The 12,693-nt window shown below is 37.6% G+C and overlaps 1 protein-coding gene across 1 annotated transcript in view; it reads left to right on the top strand.

The window, feature by feature from the left end:
• The window catches only part of LOC122808782 (glycosylated lysosomal membrane protein), a 429,002-nt gene extending 419,536 nt beyond the window's left edge, over positions 1 to 9,466 (top strand). The window contains exon 6 of the mRNA XM_044079816.1: positions 5,060 to 9,466. Within this exon, the coding sequence (XP_043935751.1) occupies positions 5,060 to 5,228 (169 nt within the window). The 3' untranslated portion in view covers positions 5,229 to 9,466. The remainder of the gene's footprint in view (positions 1 to 5,059) is intronic.
• The last annotated feature ends 3,227 nt before the right edge of the window (positions 9,467 to 12,693 follow it).

Genomic DNA, 12,693 nt, shown 5'->3' with positions numbered 1-12,693 from the left:
CAGACAACTACGCTACAATCTGGACAGAACTAAAACAAGCAGAAAAACTGACCAACTTTTTGTAGCATATGCAACTGGGGTGCAAGGAAAAGCAATTTCCAAACAGACAATTTCAAAATGGATAGGAAATTGCATTCGCTTTTCCTACTCTTTTCATGGAAAGACAGCTCCTGAAAATATCAGGCCTCATTCCACAACAGCCACAGCCACCACTACAGCTTTCCTACGAGGGGTGGCTACCAAGGACATTTTAGAGGCTGCTACGTGGAGCTCCGTGCATACATTTGCCAAGCATTACAATCTACCTTTATACTCCAGATCCCGAGCAGGCTTTGCAACTGCAGTTTTACAGGGGATCTTAACTACACCATCCTTATCTTAGTACCTCCTCCCCCAGTTTGGCTATGGTATTCTACCCATATGTTATGACTGCAGATGCATCCTTGAAGGACATAGTACAGTTTTGTACCTACCATAAATGTAGATGTCCGATAGGTATACATCTGCATTCAGGATTACCCACCCTCCTTCCCCTCTGTGGTATTCCTAGGGTGCTTACCCCTCTTTCAGCTAGCTGGGGGGATCTATTATGGTGTATTTGTTTGTTTGTATATATGTATATATATATATATATATATATATATATATATATATATATATATATATATATATATATATATATATATATATATATATATATATATATGTATATATATATATATATATTTTGCTACTGTTTGGAACATTCAACATTTATCCAAATTTAGCCTTCCTAGAGGGTGCCTGGCATCTGGGGCAAGAAACACTGAGGAAAATGGCGTCGGCTGATGCCTTTATACCCCAGAAGCTCTGATGTCGGGGAAAGTGCGACATCAGCCGAGGCCAGACCCAGACTTTGGAATCCGGCCGACCGAAGGGCTGCCTGAGGCAGGACAACCCATATGTTATGACTGCAGATGCATACCTATCGGACATCTACATTTATGGTAGGTACAAAACTGTACTTTCTTTAATGTTGACTTTTCTTTAATTACTTTTTAGTACAAAAGCAGTAGTGATGAAACCCAGTTCAGTAAAGGCACCCCCAGAATTGCTGCATTTCATTCTATAAACTGATGTTCAGTTTTGTGTATGAATAGCCTCCCCTTTAAATCCTCTTTACAGCATGTGTATTCCCTGTTATTTCCTATCCATACCTCCTTGTATGTTGCATCGTAACTGTAATTGTAAGCATACTTTTTCTGTTCTGACTTTACGTAAAAGCTTTGAAATTAATATTTGTAGCTATATGTGACTAATCTTATATGTTGTGTAACCTTACAGTCCGGGTAGTGGCTCTAAAGGATCTTGTCCCCAACCCATTGTTAAAGTTAACAAAATAGAATTTTCATTATATACTGTTCCTGTTTTTTTTGGATCAAGCTTGAACCCCCAGAAACACCCAAGTGACAGTTGTAATATATTTTTTAGCTCCTTTGGTAAACGTACAACCCCAGCTCAATAGGTAAATTGATTATTGGGTTATTGGGTACATCTTTCTTGGATACCGTAAGCACTTTCTGCATATTTATACTATTTCATCTTTTCTCTTCTTTCCACACATTCATGTGTTTTTAGTCCTGTTTCCCTTTTATAGTAAATGCTACCAGTATACATCATATCCCCTCAACCATTTTTCTTGTCCTTATTCATTTTCTTACACATTTGTTAACCATGTAAACCCTTGGGACAAATGTCCCTTTTCAGGGGCAACCTAGGAGTACCATCTATTTAAGTGATTTGCTCAGAGTTGCTCAGTAGGCAATTGAAAGAAGTCAAACCCTGTACCCTTGATTTTCAGGAAGCAGTTCATTAACAACTTGGAGTCTTATTGATTATAACTAATACATCATCCATGGAAGAGAAAACCGTCAGACTTTTCACCACCTTAATTCTCCCATCAACAGTCACCTTTTTTTTGCTGTTACCTTTACCCCATTGTTTGCCTATGTGTAACAGGCATGTTTAAACATTTTCCACTGAAAACTTTTAACCTTTTCTTTTCACTGTGCTTCATTACTGGACCAAATAAAGTTCCAGTTAATGGACAACTTTCAAACCATGTTTCGAAGGTATTTTTCTATAATCTGCATTCCTTTTGTCACTTTTTTTTGTAAACAAGAAACATCTTTTTGACATAGGCAATCTTAACATTTATATAAATGAAAACAAACCATGCTGACACAATTGCAGTTGCAAACATTCAACATTACAAACCACATTGACGTAATTGTAGCTGCAAACATTATGCATCTCTTATCTGTCCAGTTATTGTTGGTCAAACGTTACACAGCTCATTCAAATCCTGCCTTCTTTTAAACCTCGGGTAAACTCTGCATGTATTCCACCAATTCCCATTATTCTCTATGTAATTTGCTCCTACCCTTTTCTGAAGATTATAATTCCAGTTTTATTTCTGTTACTCTATTTGCTACTTCTAGTGAAGTTGTGGTGTAGACTTTGATTTCCATTTTCCTACTAATTGCTTTTTTGGCCCTTTTGCCACTAGTATCTTAACACAGACCTAATGTTTTCAATTGGTTAACCAAACACTAGGTTATCCAAACTATTTTTTCTTTCCATCCTTCAATCTTGCCTTTCTCTTAAGATTACTCTCTGAGATCGAAATTTATTTTCCTTCCTACCATTACATTTCTTTGTATTTTATTCTCTCACTTTTATCCTGTTTAACATTAGCCTTATCACTTGCATCTTGAGTTTCCAAAATTTACATCTGCCAGTATCTTCATTATTAACATTGAAACAAAAGGGGAAATTTTCATGGAACAGAAGACAGTCAAGCCAGAAATATTGAATACATTTCCTACACTCAGGTGTACAATTGTTTAGATTGTCCCCTTTATCTGATTTTGTTCATATTGTCTTTTGACACTGCAGAACATATTGCCCTAAGTTTCCACAGAAATACAAAGATTTAGTTTGCAGTAAGTATTTTAGTATCCCATTGCAACTGAAATATTTGATGATCTTTGCAACTTAAATCAGACTGTCCCTCCCACTCAACACAGTCTAAGTTCCCCAAGGTCCATTAATCTTTTAAATGTTCACCACTGTTTACCTTTTGAGTTAAGTACAGTTGTATGTCCTTATGTAGAATGTCATTTCTAAACTGCAGAAAAATCTGTTTTTGCATAAGCGTGTTCAGTACATTGTACTCTTTCCATGGTTTCATTTCTTAGTACCACAAGTCACAAACTTCACTGGTAGTTCTGCAGACATCTAAGGAATATCCATAAAAACGTCTGACCCCAGGTGTATTATGTGCCTCTGAGAAGCCTCACCAGCTCTGTTACTTTGCCATACTTCCACTGTCAAGTCGTATTTTTTTTTTTTTTTTTTTTTTTTTTTACAAAGTCTTGCCAGATCTTTTTCTGTTCAGGTTGGCAGTCAGTCTTGCTCTTTCCATCTGCAGTTTTCTTTAATCCTCCCACAGCCCTCAAATATGAAGGAACTTCAACCATTTGCACTTCCTGTTTCTAACCACTCTCACCCTAGTGCCATTTCTCCCTCTGCACTTGTAATTCCATACTAAAAACTCCTCCCTTCATTCGCCATGTATAAACCGTTCCACACTTGCATGCAATGACAGTGGCACTGCAGCAGTTGCATTCTCCTGCTGTTTTGCCTACCTCTGTCCCACTTCATTATTTGTTACTGCTACTTTGTGTATTGGAGTCTTTAAACGTTTGAAACAATACTGCATGAGATAACCACATTGACTAGCCAGGGATTATCAGTGTGTCCTCTTTTTCAGATCAGTGAATATAAGCTTCAGCTTCATCTCCATACACAGTTTTCCTCCACCCTCTTGTCCAGAAGCAGTACTCTAGAGCCTCCTGCAGTCCCAAAAAGAAATTTCCATGGTGTCTTGGCCAAACAGTCCATATGAATACCATACTTTTACGCCCAACAAAAGTACAAACCCATTCAGACAATAATAAACCTGTGTAATCACCAACAGGGCTTCACATGCATGATTATATACCTGAGTAACACAATTTACAAAACCATAGTTATGTCTTGCCGTTGAACTTTTGAATCTGATTGCATAGTACGGTTGTGTATAACCCCCAACAGCATATTACTGTAGATTTTTTGTTTTTGTTCTGTTATTTTTTTACTGTGGCTGCCTGCCACTGCAAGCCATCAGATCTTCTCATCATTCAGCTCATTTGTTACCAATCAGGTGAGAGCAGACCAAAAGACGTCATCATCTATGCAGCCATTAGTGGTGGTTTGAGTTTTATTTTTTCTACTGTACAGTGCAAGTGTTCAGCATGGCACCAGGGAGAAGAACTTGCAGTCAGTGAAGGGCAACCCTTAATTTCCATAAGGGGGTGTTTGAGCAGCAAGCCCCCCCCCCCCCGAACAGCATGAGCAGTGGTCTCTCCAGTCCACAAGGAAATTTGCAAAACCATGTACACCTCTTGGTGTTGAAACTCCTACCCTAAGGAGAAGTGAGCAGGCAATGCCTCTTTACTCCCCTTGAACTGGCTCCTCCATTGTGTTGGAACTGCTGATTAAGTGCTGGTCACCTAAATCACAATCAGGGCTCCATTCCGCCGTACCATGGAGCCATGCAGCATATTGCTGTATAAGAGCTGAAAATATATGCCCTACCATGAATGAGACAGAGTGTGTACTTGACTGACAGGTTTGTGGGGAGCTTATCTGGTTACGTTGAGGTTACAAGTCACAACATGCTTTTGTTTTGCATGGACGATTATGACATTTAACTTCTGTAATTTGAGGTTACTGTGTGTATGTTTACTGCACTGTGCTATTTACATGAAGCTACAAGTTGCAGTGTTGAAATGGAACAAGTAAAATACCTTGTTTTTCATTCTGAAGTGGGGTTGCTAAGCTAGTATGTTGGCTTCACAGAAAATGTGATTGTAAACAAGGTAATGCATGCATATTTGCTATGGTCATCAATTCTTTATTAAAACTGTTTTTTCTTTTTTTTTTTTTTTTTTTTTTTTCCTCTTCTCTCCCCCAGGTCCATTATGATTGGTTGTGGTAACCCTTTAGAAGATACCTTTTCAATTTTGGTCATCTGTATAATGGCAGTTGGCCTGGGCACACCAGTTCTGCTTTTGATTTTAGGATGCGTTGTTGTTCGCATCCTTCGAAAGGGCAAATATTCAGACTATGGACCAATCAACTAAGGAAGAGTTGAGAGTGCTGCTTTTTAAAGCAATGAGAGAGACACTGTGCACTTTACATTTTATAATCAGACTGACTCATGAAAAATGGAAATTGTTTATCTTAAGACTGGTTTCAGTTGCAACTGTTGACTGGACATAATGAACCTATTAACTCCAATTAAAAACTGCAGGTGCCTTTCAGAAGTCATGATTATTACAATTTTCTTTGGTGATTGTGTTCAGTAAAGTACGAACCTTGTACTATTCCATGTAGCATTACAGTATAGAAGTCTCCCTTTTCTGGAGTGCTTATTTGTGTGATGCATTGAAACTGTTGCAGTCTTTGGATGAAGTCCCCTTCATAACATTCTCTATGGAATGGTGCTACTTTCTTTGCTCCATTTTGAGTGCTGCCTGTGTTGGACCATGTAGGGAGCATTTAGATGTATGCTAGTTATGCAGCAGTGCCACTTCCACCATTTCTTGTTTCATTTTGTGAAATATGAACCTCCCAATTATTTTCGCTTACATGATCTGTTGATTGTGGTGGGTGATCCTCCAGATTAACATTTAAAATGTAGCTATTGCTCTTGAGTTTTTGTAGCTGAAATATGGTTATTTTTTATGTATCCTTCACTGGAGCATGTTTCTTTTTGAAAATGTGTATACTTAAATACAACATGCTTTGCTCTCCGATAATTAGATGCTTCTGTTTTGAGTGCCTAAGTAGCTGTTCCGTCTGAGATGCTTCACATGTTTGTTCCCAGGACTTCTGGCAGTATCAAAAGCTTGATCAAGGTCTAAATGAGATTTGTTTGAAAAGCTTACATCTAGCATTGTTTTCTTAGAAATTTACTTTGTTCATGGAGGTGTTAAAAAGGGTTTATGAAAACATGTGGATCAATGACATTTGGCTCTGTGGTGAAGGCAGAAGAAACAGGCAAGGTAACACTGCACATACAACTACCTTCCCATTACTTTGCTGCAGATGTGGAATGTTTGTATCTGTTTTTTTTTTTACCTGGCCCCTGTAGGTTTTACTTACTGACCACCTTGCCAACAGATATAATGACACACATGTTCCCCTTGTACGTTTCTTGGTTTACTGCATTGTGGGTGCATCCCCCTCTGCAAGAGAGTTGGATTTTGGTCCCTCAGTGTAGGTGTGGCCCTGTAGTAGAATGAGAGTTTGAATAGAGATTTGTCTCTTGTCCATAATGTGGAAAGTTCCCCTTCAATCTGAAGGCTGCATTTTTTTGCTAGTCCAAATAAAGTTTAATATGTAGTCAGACACCATACACATCCTCTAGATTTTGGCATTTAATCCCATAGCCTTCAGTTTCTCCTAAAGAGTAATCCAGAGTAAAAGATCCATGCTAATCATCATCTGCTATGAAGAAAAGTTAGTGTTCAGCTTCTTGATCCTTTTTTTCCCTATATCCCTGACCCATACAGCACCCATAAGGGTGGTGAGAGCGGGTTACTAACTGCCACAATATACTGTCATTCCTTCCGACCTATGTACATTTCCTCATAAGTGTTTAAAGAATTGCCCCTTAATCATTCATTTCTTTGTTCTCTGGATGGAAGTTAGGACAGAATCTCTTCAACCTCTGGATGTGCATACCAACTCGGGCTTCACCCAAAAGCTCTGCGAATTTAAGAAGACCAAGCAGTTTTTCATCTTTGCTTTTAGGAGCAAAGGGCCGATGGTTGCTTAGGGGAAAAAAAAAGAAAAAAAAAACTTTGCTAGTGGATTACCTTGTATCAAGGTTTAACGCCTACTGGAAAAATTAAAGGCAGCTCACTAAGGTGCTACTGCTTCTAGTGATTGCTCCAGTAATGAATTCATGGTTCAATATCTGTCTTTATTGTGGCCACTTGGTCCTTGGTTCACAGCTTTAAGCATTATCTTCTTAGCCGCAGCTCTAAAATTCTAGACTTTGATTATTCTGTACTTCTGAACTTTGCCTCTTGATGTTTCACCATATGGTTGCCATCCATGTTCTTCAACCTTCATGGATTTGCTGCTTCTGATTTATATCAGATGTAGACCCTTTAGAGATCACCAGTTTTAGGGATATGTTTTTGTATTATTGCCCTGTGATTGAATTTCCTGGTTAGGTTTCAGATACCATTCCTCTATATTCCTTTGTGCTTGGATGTTTGCTTTATCAAAACGTGGATTTTGGAAAGTGTTGCAAGTCCGAAGTATGTACATGTATTTTAAATATCTTTTTTTTCCCCTTTATGTACAGAAAATGTATTTAGTGCTTTGAAGGTAACTGACATGCTTAGTTTAATTTCCAAGTGCTGCACATGCCACTGTGGAAGTACAATGGCTTAAGGTGCCCCCTCCAAGCAAATGAAAATGCAATAAGTGCTAAACTTTGGTGGAGAAGTGGAACCAGTCTGAAAATACTATTGGAATTACCTCTGTTCCATCTATTCTTTGCTATTTTATCCTTTTGTTCACTGTAATACAGTTTTCTGAAACTACAGCATGTAATGTATATACTTCTTCCATCTTCAAGTACAGTAGACTCCCACTTATCCAGTCTTGCTGGGACCGGACCTTAGGCTGGATAAATGAATGGCTGGTTACAGAAAAAGCATACAAAATAGCATAGGTTATAAATCTGCTAGAATAACAGGATTTGTATTTAGTATGCATTTTTCTAATGAATATGAAGTCTAAAACTCAAATGTCTACCATTATTTAGCCCGGGGAGGGGGGTGTTGTTCTTTTGTTGTCTTTTGCTAAGGCTACGGCAGCAATTTGATGACCTGTTAGAGAGGCCAGATGAGGGAGTCTACTGTAACTGGAACCTTCAACTGCCCAAAGGCATGGTCATTTCAACTAATGACATCACAACATTCAGAACTTCATTTGTTATTACTAGAACCAAAACATTTTCTTGCTCATTGGAATCCTTATCCTGTAGTTAAACACTTCTACCTGCATTGTTTCTTTGCCTGTCCTTGGAATATCTGTCTTCCAATCTATCACTGTCATATTTGTCCGCAGTCTGTTTTCTTATGCTGTCTTCTATAATCTGTCATTCTCCTCACTGTCTCAGTTTCACCTGATATCCTGTACACCGCCTAACCACCAAGGGAAACTCTTCTACTCCTCCACACTGAAATTCATTATTGGGATTGTCCTGCTGTATACTCCCATACCTAAAATTGTTAGAGAGACTTCTGTTGTCTTTTAGTGTATACTCTTCTACATTTTGTACATTTTCACTGGCAGACTGCTTCAAGTCGCCTCCCAAAGAATGTCCTTGAACATCATATTCAGGCATAACAATCTTTCTGTTTTAGCATATCGTGCCCATCTGGTTATTAGCCTTCTGCTCTTCACGTAATTGCCCCAGTCAATGACTCTAGAGTTTTGTGCTAAGCTGTCTCTTGCCTTCTTATTTTAATTTTATTGTCACGGTTCAATTGTCTCTCCTTACCCTCTTAACACATTAATTTTCCTGCTGTTTGTGTATCCTGTCAGGGTGCCCTACTCTTCAGTGTTTAGTGATGGCTCTTGTAATTAATGAACCAAGGGATTAAACTACAGAACTTTGTTAGGATGATGGTAGTCTGAAGTCCCTAGAAGATGGCAAAGTACGATGGGGTTTTTGATGTGTGGTATCCTTTATTGTACCCCAAGTTTGAATTAGTTAAAAATTCTTAATGCAATGGCTTCATTATTTATCCATTCTTTATAATTCAGTTCATAAAAGCCAACAATTGAGCACTTGCACCTAATGACTTATTGTGGTATGATGAACTACTTGCTTCTAGGTCAGATATGATCTTATTGACTGACTGTCCTCAAAAGTGAGAGCTGAATTTAATTTACATAATAAGATTGCCCGAGACCTCATGAGACCATACCACATCTTTTGTTAAAGGCTTTTTATTGGAAATGCGGTAAGTGTTTCCCTGCTTCCATCTAACTAGTAAGAATATTCCTAAAACATACCTGCCATTGTTGATGTGTATAAATGACTACCTGTTCCCAGAACTTTAGATGAAAATACCAACAGTTGTGGACTGGAATGTACTATTATGGCTTGAGAAAGTAACTTTGACTAAGGACCTTTTGTTATTACTGCATTCTAATCAAGACAAGGTTATACATGAGCTTAATTTAATGTTTATAGTGAAGTTGGTAGTGACAATGGCCCTTGGTTGAAGGTGTGATGACATGTATAGCTTCTTTTTTTCAATAAACATCTTTATTAAAGTATCATATATGACACAGGCAATCTTACATTTATTTACATAAAAAAACAAAAATTAACACCACTTTAGTTGCAACCATTATACATCATAGACACCATTGAAACAACTGTAGTTGCAAAGATTGTACATCACTTATCTATCCAGTCATTATCCATTAAGCATTATACGTCTCATTCAAATCCTGCCTCTTAAACCTCGTTCCTTCTGTGTATATATTGTTCCCACAATTCTGATTTTTTTCTATGTAGTTTGCTCTGTCCCTTTTTTAAAGATCCCAATTCTAGTTTTCTTATCTCTGTTACTATGTTCAGTACTTTTAGTAAAGTTGGTCTAGACTTTGATTTCCATTTTCTAGTAATTGCTTTTTTGGCAGCCACCATAATTAGACTCAGCAAGGCTTTATGTCTAGGCAATTTCGATTCTGTATCATAGCTCAAAATCATCTCCCAGATCAATCCAATCTGCTCACCCAGCATCTGACAGAGCAGTTCACGGGGAATGCCTAAAGTCAGCTAGGTAATTACACTCCCAACAAAGTATGTTCTACCCCTTTTTTGCCCCCTTGCACCTCCAGCATTTGCCATCCACCTGAGGAAACATTCTTTGTAGTCTACTTAAGGTGTAAAAAATACCTAATGTAAACACTTCCAGGCAAATATGCTAAATCTTCTAGACTTCATTGCATATTTTGGAGATGTACATGTATCCCACCATTGTCTCTCTCTGAATTGCTTCCCAATCCTTTCTAAGCTCCATTGATTGATTCTTCTTATGTAATATTTTATATGCTGTACAAATATTACTTTTTTAATGGCAACTTCTGTTCTATAGTCCATTAAAAAAACTCTACCGGTGCTGGTCTTTCATTTAGGACCTCCTATTTCTTTCTCTTCGCCTATACTCTATCAATCCTTGATAGGGAAGGCAGTCTCTAAAGTGCAGTCCAGTTAAATTCTTGGCCTCTTCCCATTCTATTATCTTTCCCTTTCTAGTTATTTGCTCCCAGTACCTTGGTTTCTTTGCCAGTTTTCTCCAATAAATTCCAGCCCTGTCTTGCCTATTATCTGTATCTCTAACCACAGTTATCCTTGTTGGCAGAATCTCTTCTCCATTCTCTTGCTGGTTTAGATCTTAGACTATTCCCTGCTATTTTAAGAGTACAATGTTCTGTATGATTTTTGTTCTACAAAATCCCAATCTGTCCTTATTTCTTGAGCTTCCCCCCATATCATCATCATTCCTTTCCACTTTGAATTATAGTTTTCTGCTTGTGCTTTGTGTACGCACCTTAAATGTGCTGCTCTAAAATACCCCCTCAAATTGGGTAATTCTAATCCACCTTGTTCTGTTGGAAGAATCAGCTTGTCTCACTTGACCCTTGCTATCTTCCCTTCCCAGAAAAAAATCTTTCAACTGTTAATTGCTATCTGCACTTCTCCTCTGGTTGATAAAAATGCCTGGCCTGTGTATAAGACTAAAGGGACTAAAACATTTTAATTGCTTGTATCTTAGTATCCATATCCATATAACAAAGCTTCTAGTTTCTCAGTTTTTGTATTATCTGCTGTTTAGTCTCTTCCCATATATCCTTAGCTGCCACAGCAGAGTTCTTTCTAATCCGTACTCCTAATACTTCATTTTATCATGTCCCCATAAATAGGGATATTGTGGGTACATAATTTACCGCTATTGCTTTTGTTTTAGCTTTATTAATTTTGTATCCCTAAAAGATTTGAAATGGTCTTAAAACGGTCCATAACACTTTAATGTCCCTTAGTGGTTTTGTCATGTATAAAATATAATCTGCAAATAGAGCCAGCTTTTCCTGACTACTATAACAATTATATCCTTGAATCTGAGTCCCTTATTTTGTTTGCCAATGGTTCTAAATATAATGCAAACAACAAAAGGGAAAGCGGCCAACCCTGCCTGGTTCCTCTGCTCAAGCAGAAGTTATCAGAGAGGATCCCACCCACTCTAATTTTCACCTTTGATCCCTCATATATAATCAACTTTATAACTATCTGGGAAAGCAAATGCTTTCATTGCCCTGCTCATGAAGTTCTAGTCTACTTTGTCAAATGCTTTCTCTGTATCAAGACCCAATAACAGTGGTATTTTCTTACATTCTGCTTCCCTCTGGATCATCAATGTTTTTTTAATATTGTCAAATGTTTGCCTCCCTTCACAAAACACTGATCCATATCTATTACTTTTCGTATCACTTTTGCCATTCTTTTAGCCATTATAGACATAAACACTTTATAATCATGGTTTAGTATTGAAATTGACTTGTATGAAGCTGAATCCAATAGATCTTTACCCTCTTAAGGTATTACCATTATGGCCACCTTCTTCCAGGATACTGGTACTTCTCTTCCTCTTAAAATACTGTTAAACAAAACCTTCCAGATCTTTATCAGTTTTTTCCCTCCTAGCTTCCAAACTTCCACTTTCCTGTAGATTGGTTATACATAGCAATTTTTCTCATCCCTCCCTATTCTAACTATTGAGTATCATCTATCTCTAACATTGGCATATTTAATTATTCCATAAACATTTCCATTTGTACCTTTTCTTGATTTCCATATTTCTCTGCTTTATACAAACTTTCACAAATTTTTTGAAATATTTCTAATACTTCTACAGGATCTGTTATCTTCCTTGTTATAGGATCCCTAAGCTTGGTGACAGCCATTTCCACTTTGTTGCCTGAGTCGTCGTGCTAAACGTTTTTGTGTTCTAGAATTATCAAAAAACAGTTGCTTAACAACAATCTTTCTAAACTTGTGCATATTATCGGGGTAATCCCTTATTCGGTTTAGCATTCTGCACTTGCTCCTTTTCTTGTTGAGAGATTCCCCCTATTTTGCAGTACTTTAACATTACTCAGTCCCTCTAAATAATTCTTATTTGGCCACATCTCCCTTTCCTTTATTTCCATCCTAGTTTTAAACTCCAGTTTAATTTTTATCCCACACACTAGCTATATTTTCAGAAGAAATTTCTATCTTCTCTAGTAGTTCCTGAATTAATTCCAAAACTAGTTCCAAAGATTCCTTTCTTCAGCTGATAGGTGGAAAAGCACCAGTTTCTCATTTTTATTTCATTACCTTGCTTTTTTATTTTGCTTATTGGTGCATGATCTGAAATAGTTATTGGGTGTGTTTCAAGACCTTCAATTAAATGCGCATGTTCCTGTGAGAAATTCTATCTAGCCTAGCCCAGTTTTTGTATCTTG

This window comes from Protopterus annectens, chromosome 8.part0, assembly GCF_019279795.1.
Source record: "Protopterus annectens isolate FY-2018-M chromosome 8.part0, PAN1.0, whole genome shotgun sequence".
Classification (NCBI taxonomy): Eukaryota; Metazoa; Chordata; order Ceratodontiformes; family Protopteridae; genus Protopterus; species Protopterus annectens.
This window is presented reverse-complemented; position numbering and strand designations above follow the sequence as displayed.